Consider the following 21,603-nt stretch of genomic DNA (forward strand, 5'->3'; position numbering starts at 1 on the left):
CTCTTGCAGTTGGGATCTGGTTTGGGGAGCGGCGCAGGGGCCAGGGTGTCGGGGCGAGTTTTCTCGCGGGGCCCGGAGAGAGCGACGGGCGGCGCGCGCAGAGGGGGAGGGGGTGTATGCCCGGCTGGAGCCCGGCCTCGGGGCGCGCCCCGGCCGCCGTCCCCACCTCCGCCTCCTCCTCCGTCCCCTCCTCCTCCTCCTCCTCCTCCTCCTCCTCCAGTCCCGCCGCCGCCGCCGCCGCTGCCGCCGCCGCCGCAGCCAACATGGCTGCGCTCCTGAGCCCGGGAGGCGGCCGCTGCTGAGCGCCGCCCGCCGCTCGGGCCACCAGCCCGTCCAGGTCCCCCGGCCCATGGCCCCCGCCGCCTCACGGCTCCCGGCGCGCTAGGGCTGCAGCCAGGCGCTCGCCGCCCCGAGGCGCCGCGGGGCCCCTCGGGAGCCCGGGAGCCGTCCGGCGGGGCGGGGCGGCCCGCCACCATGGAGCCCCAGCGCCGGGAGCTGCTAGCCCAGTGTCAGCAGAGTCTGGCCCAGGCCATGACGGAGGTGGAGGCCGTACTCGGACTGCTCGAGGCTGCGGGAGCGCTGAGCCCCGGCGAGCGGCGGCAGCTGGACGAGGAGGCGGGAGGCACCAAGGCGGAGCTGCTGCTCAAGCTGCTCCTGACCAAGGAGCGGGACCACTTCCAGGACCTGCGCGCGGCGCTGGAGAAGACGCAGCCTCACCTGCTGCCCATTCTCTACCTGAACGGCGTCGTCGGCCCGCCGCAGTCCGCCGAGGGCGCCGGTGAGTGTCGGACCCCCGCCCGGCCTCTCAGACCTGCCTCTCACGACTTCTCTCTCCTGCTCGCGGAGGGGGAACTCGGGAGGGCCACTCCTCTCTCTGGTGCTGGCCACGGGGACAGCCTTCCCTCCTTTAGCTCGCTTGGGAAGTGGGGGGCGATGCGCGGACCTCTACTTCACACCTCCTCGCCCTGCCCCGCCGCCGCTGTGAACAATGCCGGGCACTGCAGGCCTTGACTCTCTGGTACCAGGTCCAGCCAGGTCCAGCCTCCGGGGGACCGCTGAGGGATGTCTGTCAGCCCCATTTCTAAGGCTCTTCACCACCCACCAGCTCTTTGAGAGCCTCTGTTAGCCTTTAATCAATGGTACTGTATAGAAGCATGAAACCTGGCCCAGGACCTGTACTCCTGAATTTTGGTCCCTGCCATCTGGTTTCAGGACCACGGGTGCCTTTTTACTTTCTGGCTCTCCCGGGTCCCTCTGCCCAGAGCTCAGTCTGTTCGCTAGCCCACACTGGTGGTTGATTATGCACAATGCCTTCTAGGTTTCTTTGGAAACTGTGGGCCCGGAAAAGTTGGGGAAGTTGCATTGCACCATGGGAAAATCCTAGTAGTAGCTGCTGGGGCTCAGATCCCTCCCTGACGGTGCTGAGCTGTGTGAGGAGGGAAGACTGGTGGCTGGTTCCTTGGGGTGGGGGGTGGGGTGACGGATTTGTGAGTTTTCATGTGTGGAGGTTAGGCTGGGAGTTTGTGACAAGTGGTAGGCTTGGACTGGCCTGGTTGGGGAAGTGTAGAAGGCCAGTCTTTCAGACAAGGAAGCTCCTGGAAGAAGGTGTAGCATTGAGGAAGGAAGAGAATGAGCATTTATTAGGCACCTCCTGTTGTGGCAGGCGTTCTGATTTATCACATTTAATTGTTACTACTCTGTGAACTATTGTTCTTACCTTGCCAGAGAGAAAACTCAGGCTTGAAATGGTTAAAATGCTCAAAGTATTGGACACCAGTTTTCAATTATGACCTACTGTTTTATTTAACACGTTCGGAGCCAGGAAGCAGCAAGTGCCACTGTTTCTATGTCTTGTCTTTATTTTAAGAGTGAACCGAGAGGGCTGACAAATTGTCTTTAGCAACTTGTAGGCCAAAGGCTGACGAGAGCTGTTTATATGGCTATTAAAAGCCTCACTTATTAAGGGGATGATTTTATAAGCTGTTCTTGCTTACACCTTCGATGTATATTGGCCTTCTCCACCTCACTTTTCATAGTGGAGGAACCTTTCATACAGAGAGACTAAATTGCTCGCTACTCAGCACATCATTTTATTTGGTGGCCCTTTTGTCTTCACTTTGGGTTTGTGACTCTCTAGCATTTACACCCCTCAATCCTATGTTCTGTCCCCACAGTTATGATCATATCTGAGTTTCTGAGAAAATCAAGTCTTTTCTTGGGATGGTGCTTTTGAAGATACAAAGATGGATAAGGACAGAGGGAAATCATATCAGGGTTATTTATTTTTTTTTCCGTTTTAACTGCTTTTGTCTTTCTGCCTGTCTGTCCGTTTGTCTGTCCTTGAAGGACGAGGTTTATCAAGGAAGCACAGAAGTTAAGAGTGCAGACTGAAGTCCTGTTGGGATGTATTTGAGTTAGCACTAGCTTTAACCTCTGGAATAGGTGGATGAATTGCCATTAAATAGGTCCTCCTCCTTTTCTTACCTGGTGGAGAAGATGGCGCCTCGCAGGACCAACGTTCTAGGAGCTGGTCCTGACCTCTGAGGAAGGAATGGAATAGAGTTTGGATTTTACCCCCAAAGGTATTGATTTCAGACCCTCATTTTACTACAGTAGTTCTATAGCCTTGCAGAGCGTCATGACATTCTCAGAAAAACAGTTTTCAAGGGGAATTTAAGTTTATTGTAGTTAATACTTCAGAAAAAAATATAGGGTAGCATTTGTTGTGGCAAGATGCCATCTAGAGCTTCTGGGGGAGAAGTGACATGATGTGCAAGTAAACAAGAGAATGTTGAGATCTTTGTAATGGATGACTTACTGTGTGGTGATTTTCCAACTTTTTTTTTTCTTTTAGCCGGAGAGTCCTTCTTATGGGGCAAAGTTCAGTGCATAAAAGGGCTGCTGTGGTTGAAGGGATGGACGTACCTGTCTCATTTTCAAGGATCCAAAGTCAGGGAAATCCAGTACTGTGTCTTGCCTCCTAGCTCTCCCAGCAGTTTGCACATTGCATGCAAGTCCACAGCTTTGCCCATAAGTTGGACTTAGTGCAAGGCCCTTGTGGGATCCTGTGAGAGGATCCAGTTGGCTTTATACGGATCCAAAGCATCAATGGGAGGTCCCTTTATTACCATCTCTACATTGGAGGTGCTGCCATCACCCAGTTGTGGGCTTCCTTGGTGGATTCCACACCCTGTATGGGTCAGAATGCTCATCCACTGCCTGGCACTTGCATGCTGTGGGAGTTTGCTGTGTTGCAGGCAAATGATGTTTGGCAGCCCCTCACACGGGGCCCGGAACTAAGAGGAAGTTGGCCTAGGTGGTACTGGACAGGTGAACACATCAAGCCCATCGTTTCTGCTCATGCTCAGTTAGAGCCCTGGACATTTCTAACCCACCAAGTTTAGGCCTGGAGTATGAAGGTGCCTAAGAGAATAGGGTTGTTTTATTTTGCGGGGCAGGGGGACTCCCGCGTCTGGATTGACAGTACAGTGCTATTCAGCATAACACTGTATCTTACCGCATGTGTCACCATCTCACTTCATTCTCTGGCAACCCCAGTGAAATGAGTGATGTCTTCCCTGCGTTATCCTGGGTTTTGTGACCTTATCTGTGAGGTATGAAGACGGGCCAGAGGTTGCAGGGCACAGAGGAGCTGGAGTCAAGATGCAGCACAGTACTCCTGATACTGTGTGGGGGACACTTTTTCCTATCACCTGATTAGGCCCTCCTGCTCTAACTTCAGGACACTTCCTGCATCGGGGAACTCTGTGGAGTTATATAGCCTTTCCTTGTCCCTATACATGGATCTGTAAGGAGTAAGTGATCATCTCTGCCCCCACTGTGGGTAGAGATAGGAGAGAACTGTTGTTTTCCTCTGAGTGGCTCAGGTCTCTAGGGTTTTTTTACACAGTTGTACCAGGATTTGTTTGTTTGCTCGGAACCCACACAGTCCTTTGTTTTTTTTTCTCTTAGATTCAGTTACTAACATCTGGATTTTTTTACTGGAAGAACCTCGGCTGTCTGCACCGGGAGTGAGGGCCCCTTCCTGGCTGTGAGCCTCAGTGTTTTCATCTGTGAGATGGGGCTAAGGGGGCTGCGCTGCCTGCCTCAGCCCGTGGGAGGGCAGAATGTACTCGGGGAGGACTGAAGTGCCTGGTTCTGTGCTCAGTCCAGGTGGGGCCGGGGTGCATACAGAGACAGGGGTGCGTAGGATGTAATTCCAGCCTGCAGCTTGCTGCCTAGGGGGGGAATGGAACACTCGGGAGAGTGACAGTATGAGACAGATCAATTGAGTGATACACTACCAGCAGGCTTTTTCCTCCTTTTAAAGCTCTGTATACTACATGCTTTTCCCAAATACTCTCACCCACCTCTAGGGGCCTTAATTACCATCTAAATGTGAAAGGGCTCCCCAAACCATTTTATGTCAGGCCTCTCTTGCGGGGCAAAAGTGGCAGAGCTTGGTGAGTGCCCGCTGGCCCCTCTCGTGTGCTCAGAGCTGAATGTTTTCTTCTCATTCCCTCTGTGTCCCCTCTTTAGTTTCCTAGTGAGCTGGCTGACTCGCGTCACCAGAGTTAAGAGAATGGAGACAGCAGCATCTGCTGGAGAAGTTGAGGGAGGCTTCCTTGGAGGGACTGGAGCTTGAGCTGGGTGTTGAAGGGGGCATTTTGAAAATGCACAGGGAAAGGAGGAGGACGTTCTGGGCAGTAGGTGTAGCCATGAGAGGAGCAGTATGTGTTCAGGTGGCAGAATTAGGCCAGCCCGAGTAGAGCAGGGGATTGGCATTGGCTTACGTGGATGGCGATGCCAAGGTAATCTGGAGGGCCACGATGGCTAGCTGAGCGAGGGGTTTGGATATCTCTTGGAATTTAAGCAATGTGCACTTGTCAGAAGTTAAAGCTGGGGGAATTTTTTTTTAAAAAGGAATAACCCTGCCAGGTTTTTCCAGTAGGACGAGTGCAGGTGGCTGCTGATTGTCAGGTGTGGATTATTTATTATTCATTAGAGGTTACCTGGGCCTTTTGTTCTCGTCCTACTCTCTTAGGCACTAGCCTCTATTTCTTCATCTACTTTGTCCTGGAGGGTCAGCAGGGACAGTGACATAAGTAAAAGTTTCAACCATTGTAGTTTTTCTTTTCATTGTGTTGTTTGAGAGGAAGGGGTGGAGGAACTTGGAAGTAATAATTGAGAAGAGTTTTCTAAAAGAAAGGCAGATTATTGCAAGTGACAGAAATGTAGCCTAAACTATATTAGTCAGAAAAGAGAAATTTATTATATGATATTCCAAAGCCTTGGGATGGATTGGGGAAACTGGCCTTTGGCTGGTTGATCCCGAATGTTGCACTCTTTTCCTGTGGGCCTGGAACATGGTCTCCAGCCTCTGGGCTTCCATCTTCACAGCTGCTGACTAGGGAATAAAGGGAGCTCAATCTATGTAGTCCAGGCAGAAAAATCTCAGGGAAGGATTTCGATTGGCCTGATTAGGCTCATTGTGTCCATGTGAGGCCCAATCATTGTGGCCAGAGGCAGAGGACTGTGATTGGCCCAGCAGTGGACTCAGCCAATAGGGTTGGGTAATGGGAGGCTGTGATTGGAGTCCCATACCAGGACCATATGGTTTTTTAGAGTGGGAAGAAGCAGTTCTCCAAAGGAAGAAGAGTGGGAAAGATGTTGTACCAGTAAAACAGCTGGTGAATTTTCATGATATGTGGCCTCATCTTTGTGTGATGATGCAGTTAGCAGGTGAAATCATTGCTCGAGTGGGGTGATGGGGAGAGGTAGGGCGACTTCACCGGGTTTTAGACTTCGAGCAAGCCATTTAACCTTTCTGAGTTTATCTCCTACTCTGCAAAATAATTAAAACAATAACTACTTCACTATGTTATTATTTCACAATCAGTGGTAAGAAAAAAGGAGGAGCATTTGTTAGTGTGGTGAGCAGTACAGCCTGGAACCAGCCTTAGAACCAGAAACCTGGGATTCTCCTGATATTTCCGAGGGTTATGTGGGAGCTCCTTGTAACCTGTGCTGAAGAGATGTCAGGGTTGCCTTTAGTGTGGCTGTGGATCACCAAGAGTAGAATGTGATCTCTATGAGCGGAATTTGCTGTTGTATTTCTAAAGCGTAGAATAGAGCCTGGCCCAAGATAGGTGTTCAGTAAATTTCTGTAGAGTGGGATAACTAGTCAGCTGTGTGTAGAATAAGTGGTGTGACCCTGTGTAAGTCCGAGTCCTCTTCAGAAATATGTGCAGATTTCTTTCCGCTTTTATTTTTAAATTGAGTTTATTGGGGTGACATTGGTTAATAAAATTATATAGGTTTCAGGTATACAGTTCTATAACATATCATCTGTATATTATATTGTGTGTTCACCACTCCAAGTCAAGTTTCCTTCCATCACTATTTAGCCCCCTTCTCCTCTCCTACCTCCCCCCGCCCCCCTGGCCGGCCCCACCATGTGCAGGTTTCTTAAGTGGTGACTTCACAGTGACAGAGGACTGTGGGAGTGCAGGAAGGCTAGAGTGAGTCCCAGATGCACACACAGATGTCACCACCCACAGTATGTCTGTGATGGAAGCAGGTGGTGTGACATTGCTGTCTGAAGTTCCCAAGGTCACCCATCAGGTATTGGCATTGAGGGGCTAGCTGCCAGGAGCCATATGGAGCACCCACATTGCCTTTTGTAGGACTGGAGAGCTCTTCCCTTTCTGCGCTTAGAATTTGAATGTCAGTTGGTGTCCTCGAAAGAGTCTTGGCGGCTCTCTGCTCCTAACTGTAATATCTTGACATTGGATGAGCTTCTCAACTACCTGGGGTTTATTTGGTTGTTTCTTTGGTTTCTAGTACAACAGTAAAACTAGCAGAAGTTTAGCAGTGACTGAGAATGTGCTCAGTCCTATGGGATCCTGAGCACTTCTAAGGTGGCATTAGGTCCAAGGAGGCTTGGTGGTAGGGTTGGACTAGATTTTGGAAGCTTCTTTTAGTTCTTTACCGTGATTACTATTTTCTCAGTGTTAGTGCTGAGTGACTTTTGACACTCTGGCTTTCTATTTCCTGAATAAGTAAGTAGTGGAGGAGAAATATTTTGTCTTAGGATGTTTTTTTCCACCTCATTCCACCCACCTATACATTTTGCAGGCCAGCATGAGGGTGCTCTTCAGTAATTTCCTGTAATCTTGGGGAGACATGCGCCATGAGCCGCAGGAATAGTGGATGTAGAGTGAGAGAGCTGCGCTGCCTATCAAGTCTGTGCAGCAGGGATGCTGGGCGAGTTCAGCAGGAAAAACTTTTAAGTAGGATTGGGGCGGGGGGAGGCGGGTGGTGGTGTGGATACTGCAACTTTTTAAATCTTTAACCTGGGGCAGATTGCTTATCTCTAAATTGTGTCTCTGTTGATCTTTTTGAGACAGAGTTCCATGAAAGTGCTACAGAAACCTTTTAAACTGAATAGGGATGTTTGGAATGTTTCATGTTAGCTGTCCAGATATAAACCCTTAGTGGGTAATTGGGGGGGGGGGGTGACTGTTGATTTTGATGTTTATTTCACATAAAGGGTCATACTCTATTTGCTTTTTAAAAAAATATAGTAAAATATACATAGTATAACATTTACTATTTGAGCCATTTTTCCCTATTTTAAAAAATTATGACAAAATATACATTAATGTGAAATTTTCTCTTAATCATTTTTAAGTGTTCAGTGTTAAGTATATTCACATTGTTGTAACTATTACTACCATCCATCACTAGAACCTTTTCATCTTGTAAAACTGAAACTCTAATAAGCAGTAACTCTCTACACATTAAACAGTAACTCTCTATTCTCCTCTTCTCCCAGCCATGAGCAGCCATCGTTCTTCTTTCTGTCTCTGAATTTGACTACGTATCTCATGTGAGTGGAATCATACAGTATTTGTCATCTTGTGACTGGCTTTTTTTATTTAGCATAATATCTTCAGGCTTCATCCATGTTGTATTGTATGTCAGAATTTCCTTCATATTCTTTGTTTTTAATTGTACTAACACGCACATAACAAAAAAAATTACCTTCTTAACCATTTTTAAGTGTACAGTTCAATAGTACTAAGTACATTCACATTATTGTGCAACCAGTCTCCAGAACTCTTTCATCTTGCAAAACTGAAACTATACCCGTTAAAGAACAAATCCTCATTCCCCCTTCCCCCAGCTCCTGGCAGCCACTCTTCTACTTTCTGTCTCTCTGAATTTGACTGCTCCAGGTACATCACGTAAGTGGAATCATACAGTATTTGGCTTTCGGTGACTAGCATATTTCACATACCACAGTGTCCTCAAGGTTCATCCATATTGAAGCATGTGACATGATTTCCTTCCTTTTTAAAGCTGAATAGTATTCCATTGTATGTATATCTCTTTAAGGCCCTGCTTTCAGTTCTTTTGGTTATGTATCCAGGAGTGAATTATGGATGATGAGGCAGCTCAGTGGTAAATTTTTGGAGGAACTGAACTGCTGTACTGTTTGTTTTCAGTTCGAACTCCATACTGTCCACAACACCTTGACTTGGAGGTGATTGGCCTGGCTAGAGTCTTAGTTCTGACATTTTTTTCCCCTTTTTCTTCTAAAAATTGTTTATTTTTTTCCAGGCCTATTTTGGAAAGTCTCAGGACAGTTCCTTTGGGCTTTAAAGAAAGATTTAGTTTCAGTAGTTGTCTATGACTCTTTTGAGGCCACAAGTTACTAACCATTGAATCCCAGCAGCATTCATATCTGGCAGCCAAGGGATGTTCACACATTTCCTTTGGGTTTCCAGTACTAAAATCTCTGTCCCCAAAGGCCTTGAAGTATGTTAGTTATTTCTGCTTTGTAGACGCTTCCTTCTTATCCCATTCAGGGTTGGTTTGGTTTTTTAGTCTAGGATCCAGGGTAACTGGCTATCAAGATTTTCTTTCTTTCTTTCTTTCTTTCTTTCTTTCTTTCTTTCTTTCTTTCTTTCTTTCTTTCTTTCTTTCTAGCACAGTCTTTAAAAAAAATATATATATTTATTTTTTAATCCTCACCTGAGGACATTTTTATGTTTTTTTTTAAAGAGAGAGAAGCATGGATGAGAGAGAGAAGCATCAGTTGGTTGCCTTCTGCACACGCCCCTCCTGAGGATCGAACCCACAACCTAGGCATGTGCCCTGACCAGGAATCGAACCCACAACCTTTCAGCTATGGGACAGCGCTCCAACCAACTGAGCCACACTGGCCAGGGCAAGATTTTCTTTCAAAAGGCTTAGATCAGCATATCCCGAGGAAACATCTAAATACTAGTTTGGTGGGATGTCAGTGGCATTGCTCGATTCAAGAGTTCTGTGGTCAAATGCATTTGACCAGTGCTGGTTTCAAGCAGGTTGCAGGGGCCCCCTACTGGGAGCCTCTTGAGGACACTAATAAGCCAGTGTGCTCGGAGACTTCCCTGGAGTGGGTTTCCTATACAGTGTTTCCCAGACTGATTTGACCACAAAATCCTTTTCATTGAGCATTTTGCGACATCAGTGTTCTGAGAAATGCACTTTTGGGAAACTTCAACATTAGTGCACGAAACTGGAACATTAATATATACCACTGTTTTTCAAACTTTCCCTCAGCTCTCTCACTTGGGGAACCAAAACCCTAAACTTTCCCATTCTGTTAAATTCTGATACCAGTTTAAGTGGGCATGTGTGATTCGGGGGCCAGTAGATTTTTTTGGTTGTGTCATCTTACGTAAGGTGTGTGATCTCTCTGGGCCTCAGTTTCTCAAGTGTGGCTTGACAAGAATGAAGTCTGGTTTGTAACACTTATTCTTTGAGATGGTTAAACCTCTAGGGGTCTGTAGGAGTGGACTTTGATCCTAGAAAGCTGAACAGGGGCTGACTGGTAGAAGACACTGGAAGGTTGAATTGAGCTGAACTTAAGCGGAGGCCTTCCTTTCTTCCTCCCTTCTTTCCTTTTAAGCTTTATAGCATAACATTTTCAAACATTCCAGTTCACACGCCCGGTGCTCAGTCCGCTGAGCCACACCAGCCAAGACCCATGGACAAAGACAAGGATGGGGGAGGATTGAATGTTGGGGATGGGGGGTGGGTAGGGCAGGGGAGAGTAATGGGGGGAAAATGGGGACAACTGTAATTGAACAACAATTAAAAAAATTCAAACATATGCAGAGATGGAAAGGACAATATAACACCCAGCTTTCCCAACAAGTTTTGTTGTCTGTAGTATTTTAAAAGAAATAGTAGACACCATATCACATCTCTCAAAAATACTTAAGAAGTGTCTCTAAGACATAAGGCCTTTAAAAAAAATTGCCAGAATACCAGTTTTACAAAAAACAGTATTAATCGTTACTTAATGTCATCTCAAAGCCAGTTGATACTCAGTTTCCCTTGTCTCAGAAATGTCTTTTTTTAAATGGTTTGTTCAAATCAGGATTTTAATAAGGTCCACATGTGGTATTTAGTTGACCTCTCCCTCTGAGCCTTTTTTATAAACCCTAATACTCCTGTTCCCTGGGCCTTTTTTATGAACCCTAATACTCCTGTTCCCTGGGCCTTTTGTTTAAGGAAGAACTTGTTTTGATGGTCAGTGCCATCCAGCTATGGAGCGGACTGTTCTGGGCTGTGACATTCCCTCTCTAGAGTCTACATAGACATGGGGTGAGCACAGGGTGGCTTCTCAGCAAATGGGCTGTGAAGTCTGACCAAAAGCCTGTTCAGCCTCAGTTTTCTCACGGGGCTGTTGTGAACAATTAAATGAAATAATGTGTGAAGTGTAAATATCCTTTATGATTGGACCCTTTTCCCTCACTGGCCTCTTACAGGAGAGCCAGACGTGTGAAATAGACGAAGAGGTGCTGTGGAGATCAGGTGTGGAGTCCAGGAGCTCGCCCCTTTTCTTTGTGGCCTCCCTGGTGCTCTTCCACAGGGCTCCCCAGGGTTCTCCAGGGCTCTGCAGAACATAGTTTTAAAACCACTGGCTTGGATGCCTTTAATATGCTCTGCATGCCGAGAGAGACAAGAGCCAACCTCCCCCGCCCTCCACCCCCGAGCCTCACCTTCCTTTGCCTGAGCTGGGTTGGTGAGTCTCAGGTGGACACAGAGACTGCAATTGGTGGCAGCTGTGTTTTCATCCGATACCCTTGTCTCCATATGCTTCCTCTGTTTACCTTTGTAGGTTTCCTTTCGGGATGAACCGTGCTTTTAAAAATGACAAATGACCACAATGTGACTAATAAATTAAAAAAACAACAACCCACTTTCTGCCTCCCAAGACTGATATGGGAAGGAGGAGAGTGAAACCCTGTGAGATGGCCCTTGCAGTGGGACGTGGTTACCTTTTTTGAAAAATTGTTGTTTTAAAAAATATATATGATCACTAGCTGGCCCTACACCTCCATTGCATAAGAGAACTGTTAGCCATTGATACATAAATAAGCCCCTGCCCACATGCATCCTTCAGTGGGGGAGGTAGAGCTGCCTGTGTGGGAAGCTGTGCCATCAGAGATAGTCGCCTGCGACTCCCGGCTGCTGCCTTGTTGCCCTCTCAAGCCAGGGTGTGTTTCCTGTGCCCACAGTGTTTTCCCAGGTGCGGCCTGTCTCTCAGGTGGCTTTCAGGCCTCTTCTGAGTCAACGTTAAGTTACTTGTCTGAACGGTATCTGCCTGACGCCTTAAAGTGGCCTGGGACCCCCAAACAAATCTCGCATATCATTTGACCATTGTAAATCTGCTGATCAAAAGGGATGAAAATCTGTCCCACCAGCAGTGAGTGATGTGATAACAAAACAAATGGGAAAGAACTGGATTTTTATATTTTGATGTCAGAAGTCATACTTTAAAAGAAGTTTAATAACTTTTTCAATACTCATGAGAACCTCTGTTCTTCTTAGTCAGGGTAGCCTCTTTTTCTTTCTTCTGGCCAGCAGTGTTTTCATTTCCTGTTTATGTTTCTTAAGCATTTTAAGGCTTGTGTATCACAGCTGGAAGGGGTCTTAGAGACCATTTTGCCCAAACTGCATCCAGAGACACAAAAAACTCCACTGGGATCTCATAGCGTGCCCCTGGCAGAGCTGGACACAGGTCCACGTTTCTTCCCATGCTGGGGTTCCTTCCAAGGCATCTTTGCCAACCCCAGGCTGGGCGGAGAGTCTCCAGAGCCTTGGCTGATTTTTGCTTATCTGGGCCTGGCTTTTGCAGGCACCAGCCTTTCTTTCCAGTGAGGGTGAGCAAGTAACAGGGCATTGTAATTCGTGGAGTTATGCAAAGCTTCTCATTCCTGACCATTGAAATAAATCTTGTCAGTAATTGGTACTTACGTCCTACAGATGGGCAAACTAGGCCAAGAGAGATTCGTCAGCTTGCTTGGGGCCACCAGCTGCTCAGAGACTGGGCAGGTTTTGGTGTCCTTGTCAGTTTCTTTATCAAGATTGCATTTGTTCTGTGCTCTGGGCCAGCTGGTGAAGGTCACTGTTGAGATGCCTGTATCCTGAGCCTTGGGCCCCTCTCCCTTTCTCATCACAGCATTCATTCATTCAGCAGATGTTTTCTGAGAACCTGTCACACAGCTGGGACTGTTTGGATATAGACACAGGTTGTGACATCTGAATTTAAGTGCTGAGTCAGATAATGGGCCTGATGTTGGCAGGAGGTACCTCCTCGTCTTGTTTATGACGCAGCAAAAAACTTCCAGGGCTGACTGCTGTGGCTTCTTATTGCTTAGTCACAGGACAGAGTTCAGGCAGGAAAATGACGCCACTGAGTCTCTTGCCCCAGAGGAAAAAGTCTTGAATAAAAGATAAGAGGGTAAAGGCCCCAGGACACGGAGTTGGGGCCCACCCCCATGGCCAACCTCAGTGGGAACTGGATCCAGGAAAAAGCGAAGCAAACAAAACCAAAATGTGCTGGTTCTGGGGTGTTTTCCTTATAATTTTTTAATATAAAAATTTAAAAATTACATTTTTATATAAAATATAAAAAAATAATATCTCATACAAAAATATTGCTGAACCTCAAGCAGCTTAGAATATAGGGGCAGTGTGTGAGAGCACATAAATACCTGTATATTCTCCTCATTTTTGATAGAAAATGGCAGACCCCCATTATAAGTCCTGTTGTACTTTCTCCCCCATTTTATGAGCCCAGGGAGAGGGAGTGAAACAGTGACTGGCTGTTCTTGCTTTCTGTGGAGTTTTGCTTTGTGGAATTTCATGTTAGCTTGTTCTGCTCTCAGTCTCCCTTGTAAGAAGGCTTGTCCTGAAATTTCAGTGGAGCTGGTCACAGTATCTTCTTGCATGAGATCACACAGCCTCATGCTGTGGGTTCCGTCTATTTGTCTGTCCACCCATCCATCATGTATCTAGCATATACCTTGGTCCATGCCTCTGCTAAGTGCTGAGTATGTAGAGATGAAAAAGACATTAGCATCACCCATGATCATACCATAGACCCATACCAAGTACTCTGGCTTTGATTTGTTCTTTTAGGTGGAATTATGTATCCTGTTGTTCATCAAAGCTTTTCATTTTGGGTTGCTCTATTTTGTCTCTCTATTCTGCCTTTACTGTCAGAAGTAATCAGCCTAGCTTATTGACTTTCTGTTCCTCACCTTCCATTTTTTGGTTTATAGCAAATGGCAAGCCTTTTTGTTTGAAAAAATCTGTAATATTCTCAAAAGGGCCAAAAGAAGATGGTTCTTGCCCCCCTTGGAGTTTATTGTCTTATTGGAAAGCCCATGTGTGAAGGAGTAGGTGTGCGGCTGTACAGATCATGCAGAGCAGGTGAGCTGCCCAGAGGAGAGTGTACGGTGGTGAGCTGGGTGAAGGCAGACAACTGGAAGGCTGGGTGGGTGCTGGAGAAGGAGCCAGAGGAAGGCAGGCCTGGCAAAGGCTATGTGCAGAACAAGGGAGGAGATGTGGGAGAAAATCCATTCTCTGAACAGTGGGTCTTTGTGGTAGGTACAGGCTTCCTCTGGAGACAAGCATTCAGCAAGCACTGGGAAAACGAGTCCAGCCTAACCAACTTGTGGAGGACATAGGGCAGGCCTGGCTGCTGCTTCCAGTCATTCTCCCTGCCATCGGGTCTCTGTGAGGCTGCTTGGGCCTGGTGCTGGAGAGTGGAGCCGCAGAGTTGGCATGGAGTAGGAGGGTGGCCTGTGGAATGTGGGGGCGGGTGCTGTGGCCAGAGGAAGGTGGGGTGAGGGAGATAGGCTGACCTGCCTTTGCAGAAGCCCTAGAGGTGTCTGATTGGCTTTCATGAGTTATTAGATGGCTTGGAAAGACATCTTTCTTTTTCCTAACTTTCAGGTCTAAGAATTACAGCTGGGCTTTTTAGAAACCAGAATCCATGAGTCCTCTGGGGAACTTGAGACCAGTTCCCATCTGTTGGCCTTCTCTTTGTGGAGGAGAAAAGGGTGGTTGAGAAATAAAGTGGCTGATGGGGAATGAGTGAGTCTAGTTGTGTCCCCATGACCACCTCACATAGTCTCTCTCAGCCTTATCCTTATCTCTCTGGTGGGGGCCGTGACCCTACCTCCTTCCCAGAACTTGTGTGAAAGTAGGTGGGTGGTGTAGAAAGATGGTCACATGCATTAGACGATTGTGTGTTGTGTAGATGGTGTTTTTATTGCACAGGATGCTTTGTCTTTATTTTTGTATTTAATTTTTCATTTGATCTTATTGGCAACTCTTTGGGGGTCCTTATTCCACCTTACAAATGAGGGAACAGGTTGGGGAGGCCAGGTCATGAGGGAGTCAGTTTAGTAGAGTGGTTAGGGTCTGTATCTAAGCTAGGTATTGGGTTCAAATCCTAGATCTGCTACTTATTGTGACGCTGGGCAAGTTATTTTTCCTCTCAGTTTCCTCATCTGTGAAATGAGGGTAATAATAGGGACTTGCATGATATGATTAAAGGAGTCACTATTTGTAAAGTGTTTAGAGCAGTGCCTGGCAGAGAGTAAACACTGTGTAAGCATAAGGTGTTATTGGTACTGTTTTTAGAGCCCCAGTCCCATGGCCATTTAAATGCCACAGTAAACTGTGATTTTTAGGAGAGGTTGGTTGGTTTGTTTCCATACTCTATCCCACACTCGGGGGATGTAAGTCTGCAGATCTGGGTTGGTCTCTAGCTCTTGGTTTCTGTACTGTGATGAATTTGGCACAAAAGATTTAAGAGTAAGTGTTTAGCAACTTCTAGATCAATTTGACCTTGCTGGGACTCATTGAACAGGTATAGACTGCTTCAGGTGCTGTCAGATCACATGGCAGTCACGTGTGGTATGTGCTGTGCGTAATAGTCATCGGGTAGTAGGACCGTGTGATCGCAAATAAAAGCGGAGTGGCATGAGAGCTCCACTGTGTTGCCGCCTACCTGAACAGTCGGCTCCCTTGGGAGGAGCCTCTGCCGACCAGAACAGGCGGGATCTGTGGCATTGTGCAAGCCAGCGCGTGATGTTTGTGCTCCAGCAGTCTGTGACAACTCAGGGCAGTGAGGTCTCCCTGCGAAGATTCTTACTTGTTTTTTTTAAGAATTTATTTATTTATTTTTAGAGAGAGGGGAAGGGAGGGGAAAAGGGAAGGGAGAGAAACATTGAGGTGAGAAACAGTCAATCAGTTGCCTCCCATGCCCCCAACTGGGGACCTGGCACCCTCAACTATGCATGTGCGCTGACCAGGAATCGAACTGGTGACTTTTGGTTTGTGTGACAATGCCCAACCCACTGAGCCACACCAGTCAGGCCGAAGATTCTTATTGATGAGCAGTTGTTTACGTTCAGCTCAGTTTATTGTGGCAAATGCCTCTCTTGCTGTTCTAGCAGGCGTGGTTCTGGCAGGTTTGGTAAGAATCCACAATGCACTCTATTTCTTTCTGCTTCTTAGGCTGGGAGGAAACTAGAAAGCAGGATGATGTCCATGGACAGTGGTGTGTGGGGATTCACACACTCCCCTCTGCTTGTGCAGCTGTGCTGAAGCCTTTGTCAGAGCTCCTGCACAGCCCTGACCCTGTGTGAGAGCCTGATCCCCAGCCCCTGCAGGCTCTCACCCAGGTCCCTGAGGGGACAGGTCCCTGGAGGTGCCTGCAGGGTGGTGTCCATCCCTGGGAGAACTGATGGGTGTTGTGGTAGACACGGCCGGCTGTCCCCTGAAGCAGTCCCTAGTGACTGATGAGGAACACATGGCAGTGGCATGGATCATAGAGTATAGTGCTCCATGAAAAGGTTAAGGAGGAGAGTGAGGTTGGTGGTGCAGTGCTGGTATGTAAATAATACAAAAAAATCTCTGCTTTGCAAGAATACAAAGAAAAAGATTATACAAAAGAATGGTCACCTGTGGGCTGGAGGAGGGGAATGGGAATAAAAGGAAATACATAAAACGAGGGAGGAAAGAAACATCAGTTTTTTGCCCTGCTGCTTTCTTTGGGGGAAGGCCTTTTGTGTCTGGGCTGAAATTGATCCCTCAGCTTCTAGTAGTGTGGCATCTGTGTGTCAGTGGAGGCGGCAGCTTTGAGCAGGTTGTTCACCTGAAGATGGCCTTTGTGAAGATGGCCAGTGGGGTGGAACAGCTGGCCGTGGAACAACTGGCCATGGAACAGTGAACGCAGTAGGGACACAGGTGTTTTTAATAATCATATCAGTGATTGTGGAGAGCAAGCCGTGGACCACAGTTGACTTAAACATGGCATTGTGAATGGGCGCCAGCCATGCTTGCAAAACCCCATAGTTTCATCTTGGCCATTTTGGGAAAGTATGGGTGCTCATTCTTTAAGTCATTTAATTAAAAACAACAACAACAAAAAACAGTCCTGTTCCTTGTGTTTGTTCAGCTTGTGATGCCATGTACTGCCACCTGTATTAAGGAGATGGGAGATTTTTCACTTCACGAAGGCCAAATCCTGTTCAGGATAGGGAACAACTGTTTCGCTGCCAGACATTGTCCTAGGAAAGGGAATGGGCTGCTGCTGACTGCAGAAAGCATTCAGGTGCAACTTCAGGCAGGCGGGGAAGGAGTTCTGGCATCTTCAGGGGTGGCATGGTTGCCCTGTGCAATCCCTTCCATTCTCTCTGAACTACTGGGCTTCAAATTTTAGGTCTGAGGCTGGTAATTCAAGCAAAAAAGTTACTTGGTTTTAAAAATATTATGTTATTAGCCATGCTAATAGTGGAGAATCAAAAGGAAAATAAGTTGACGGTAATATAACTAATTGGAGATAACCACTACAGATTTTTTTTTTTTTAAAGAGTGAACAAGGAATTATTTTTAGTGGGTGCACAGTATTGTCCTAGCAAGATATATGTCACAAGTTCCCTTTTATGGTGATTTAGAGATTTCCCATTTTTCAGTATAAATCATGCCACAGTGAACATCCTTATGCATAGATCTTTGTGCACATCTTTATTTCCTCAGGATAAATTCCTGGAAGTGGAGCTTTTGGGTCAAAGGGTGTGGACATTTTGAAGGCTGTTGATACCAATTGCCAGGCTGATGGCATGAGTCACTCCTAGATTTCTCCAGGTGTGGTGTTCAGACTGGCTTCTTCAGAATCACCTAGAAGTTTCTTAAAGTGACGACTGCTGGGCCCACCCTGGGTCTCCTGAAGCAGCTGCATTCTTCACCAGCACCCAGGGTCCTTATGTTCAGTGCAGTTCATTTCTTCAGTGTCTGAGCCTGCCCAGGGAGGGAAGCAGAGAATAGTGTTCGTTCAGTCTCCTCTGAGGGAGAACTGTGATGTTCATGGGGTTGGGGAGACAGTAGAGCGGGAAGAGCATAGTTCAGGGACCCACTTCTGGGTGCCGTTTTCCTTATCTATAAAGTGGGAGCCTCAGGCTGGTTGTGATGAGTTGAAAGTGCACCTTATATTTATACGTATGTAATTGTTTCCCTTACTGATGTCACAGGTGAGAGGGATCTCACTGGGCTGGGCCAGCTCTGGGAAGGGAGCTCTGGGAAAAGTGGGTCAGGACGGAGATCTCATCTTTCTGCCTCTTCCCCACGGGGACCTGGGGCTGATAAACTGTGGGAGCAGGGTGCAGTTCGCCAAGGCCCTTGCAGGCCCTGGCGTCTTTCTGTCCAGGTCAGTGGAGAGGAGCTGCTGCTTGTGTCCTGGAGTGAGAATACCAGGAAGCCTGGAGGCTGAGCCCAAAGAAGGCTTCTCTGCCAGAGCCCGGACGGGGTGGAGAAGGCCCAGAGGTCCCTCCTCAGCAGTGCGGCTCCCAGGAGTCACTGGTGCTGCCTTTACCACAGCTTTACCATGTGGATGTGCAACTTCCTAGCATTGGAGTTGATAAAGCTGATGGGGTTGCTCACGTGCACCCAGCTAAGGATAAACTGTTTGCCAGAAGGCTACTCTAGACCTGCTGTTTACCAATTTTCCCTGCAAAGGTCAGATCCACTTCTGACTGTGCTTTGTTTTCTGGTCTGTAAGTCTAGCGGGGAGGTCATGCACTCACTTATTCAAGCCAACATAGTGAGCTGTGGTGGTGACAAGATGAATGATCTACATTAGGGAGTAGACAGCAACGCCGTTGGCTCGGGGCCTGGTAAGTTGTGCCCTAGTGTGCATCCATGGAAGGGATTGATTCTGTGGAGGGGGGAGTACTTGGGCTGAGGGTCAGTCTCATGGAGAAGATAACCAGAGACCTGGACTTGGGAGGCTGAGTAGAAGTTGTCAGGTGATGGGTAGCTGCATCCCGGCCATGGGGAGAGAAGCCTGAGGAAGGGCAGTGAGGCAGGAAGGGGCTAGGCATGCTGGGTGATCATGGGCGCTGTGGTGACTGGACAACGGCCTGGTCCTGGAGGGGCTGGAGGGGACAATCTGGGAAAGGAGGCAGAGGTGGGGTTGTGGATAGACCTCCAAGTCTGGTTCTGATGATCCTGAGCTATGTGGCTTAAGCAAAGTGCTTAATATTTTGGAGCCTCAACTTCTTCTCCCTCTAAGATGCGGTAATAAGACCAACTTTAGGGGGAGTTATTATATGTGCAATACATATAAAGTATGTAGCTGAGAACTTGGCACAAAATGAGATGTTCAATGAGTGTTTGTTTCCTTCCTTTTAGGGCTGGGGTGAGACTTTTTGACTTTGTCCTGACAGGTCAAAGAGAGCCATGGAAAATTGTAGAGAATGGATTAATAAGATTATATCTACTTGCTTGAGTGTTTGTGTTTTTGGTGGTCTGGTGGAGGATACTTTTGGAGTCTAGGGTGGTAATGCTAGAGACATGGGCCATAGGCCAGGAGGGAATAGAATCCTCCCCTGTCATGGTCCCCTGTTGCATTTCTTGTCCGCCGGCTGTGGTGGCTGCTGGAATGGCCTGCCTGAGCTTTGGGCAGAGGTTTTAGGGAGAGAGACTAGAGTTGGAAATGTGTCTTCTGTAAGCCAGCTACCCCTAAGGGAGGCTGCAGAATTGGACACTTGCCAAGCACTAGTCTGGCTGTGAGAAAGTGGGCTGTGTGTCAGGCAAGGGTCAGGAGGCTGGGCCAGAGCCTGTGGCAGCAGAGCATGATAGCAGTGGTTTGGTGTGACGTAGACAGTTATGACCCTTACAGTGGGTGCCTGGGAATTTATACGGATGTCTATGGGTCATCCCAGAAACCCCAAAATGAGGGGCTGCTGTCCCCGTTGTACAGATGAGGGAACGGAAGCACAGAGAGGGGAAGTTATTTGCCCAGAGTCCCAAGCCAGTGAGTCAGGATTTCACCCTCGTCAGTTGGAATCCAGACGCACACCATGAACTTGTCAGCGTTCATGGAAGGGTGGCAGGTCTGGGGCAGTACCGTTTTCTTTCCTCACCAATCAGTCAAGCTGCTCTTGCCTGCTAAGCCTGCCCAGGGCCACAGAATTTCTCTTGTCCAGAATCCCAGGCAGCCCACCACAGCCTGTTGATAGCAGCTGTTCTTGAGCTGCAAACCTCTTTGCCACATCTGGGTAGAAGGCAAATCCTGGTGTGATGCCAGCCTGCTCAGTGACCTTGGGCCAGTGCCTTCCCTTCTCGGGCCTTTGCATTTGGCATTTGGGGACCCTGCATAGCACAGCAGCTTCCTCCACTCCCTCACCTACTCACTCGCTGTCCCAGGCGTGCACAGGCCTGTCGAGGAGTAGGCCTTGGAGGAACAGGGGCCCTCACTTCCTCAGGAGCACGGGCAAGCCCTGGCCTGAAGAGGAGACCCAGGGCCCCTTGTGACATGTGTGCCCTCCGGAGCCATCTTGTGCTGCTGCCACATGGTGTCATCTGGGGGTTGGGTTAAAAGATAACTCTGTTGGCAGAAGAAGCAGCCCGTTCCTGGCTTTAGTAACCAGGCCTCTTGGGCTCTGTGCGGGCTCTCTCAGCCCCTGCCCCTGGGTGTCTTTGCCTCTTTTCTCAGTCCCCGCCAGCTGCCAGGACAGCCTTCCTCAGGTGGTGCTGCCACTTTTGTTGCCTTCATCTTGTTACCAAGCTCCTCTCTGTGGACAGTTTAATAATTCTGATGAGCAAGTTAGGAGGATTTTTTCCCTTTTCTCCACGCCCCCCGCTCCGAGAAAATCAAAGTCTCCAGGAATTACAGTGTAAGCGAGGGGAGGTAAGATAGAGATGAGGAAACTGAGGGGGCCGCCTCAGCTTAAGCATGGGGCATCTCTGGGAACCATGTGTCCTTGTCGCTGGTGGAGGAGGCTGGGCTGGCGCATGGAGGAAGGTGCTGCTCAAGCTGGTGTCATCGTGAGCAGCCTTGGGTGGACCCACACTCCGGGACCCTGAGCAGACAGTCTCAAGGCTCTCGAGGGTCTGGAGAGGCTCGCAGTGCTGTGGGCAGTGGAGATGGAGGGGAGAGGCCTGCCTGGAAATTCCACCACAGTCATCAGGTGACCCACAGGCAAACGGACCAGAATGTTCTTGTAGACTATTTTCAAACTGCTCCCCACTGTGGGTCCTGTCTTTGCATAGGCCCTCATTTTGAAAAATTCATTGTACCACTAAGAAATGATACAGTAGACTTTCGAAAACTGTAGTGTTTTTTATTTGCTTGTACATTGGTTTATTAAGAGAAAAAATTTCTCTTAGGGTATTTTCCTTCTTGGGTAGATAAAACATGGCTGGACACACATAGCGTTACTCATCTATTTTTATTTATTTATGTATTTATTTTTAACATTACAGTTCTCCATTACAATTTACATCCAATATTTTTGTTAGCTTCAGATGTAGAGTACAGTGGTTAGACAATCATATACTTTACAAAGTTATCCCTCCAGCATTTCAGGTACCCACCTGGCACCATACATAGTTATTACTCCCAAATGTTAAGTATTATTGACTGTATCTCCTATACTGTTCTTTATATCCTCCTAGCTATGACTACCAATCTGTCCTTCTTAATCTCTTCATCTTTTCATCTAAGCCTCCCACCTCCCATTACTCACCTATTTTTTTAAAAATATTTTTAAAGAGTTTATTTATTTTTTTTTAGAGAGAGGAGAAGACCCAGGCATGTGCCCTGACTGAGAATCAAACCAGTGACCTTTTGATTCACAGGCTGGCGCTCAGCCCACTGAGCCACACCGGCCAGGGCCCTCACCTATTTTTAAATTCACAGTTATCTTGCAACAGTTTAAAAGAATTATGTAGGTGCTGGCA

At 47.6% G+C, this 21,603-nt stretch overlaps 1 protein-coding gene across 1 annotated transcript in view; it reads left to right on the plus strand.

Moving 5' to 3' along the window:
- Positions 1 to 248: 248 nt before the first annotated feature.
- DLG5 (discs large MAGUK scaffold protein 5) overlaps positions 249 to 21,603 on the plus strand; it is a 125,850-nt gene continuing 104,495 nt past the window's right edge. Inside the window, exon 1 of the mRNA XM_054572497.1 lies at positions 249 to 778. Within this exon, the coding sequence (XP_054428472.1) occupies positions 475 to 778 (304 nt within the window). The 5' untranslated portion in view covers positions 249 to 474. The remainder of the gene's footprint in view (positions 779 to 21,603) is intronic.

This window comes from Pteronotus mesoamericanus, unplaced genomic scaffold (genome assembly GCF_021234165.1).
Source record: "Pteronotus mesoamericanus isolate MK-2021 breed Mesoamerican mustached bat unplaced genomic scaffold, CSHL_Meso_final contig_24, whole genome shotgun sequence".
Lineage (NCBI taxonomy): Eukaryota > Metazoa > Chordata > Mammalia > Chiroptera > Mormoopidae > Pteronotus > Pteronotus mesoamericanus.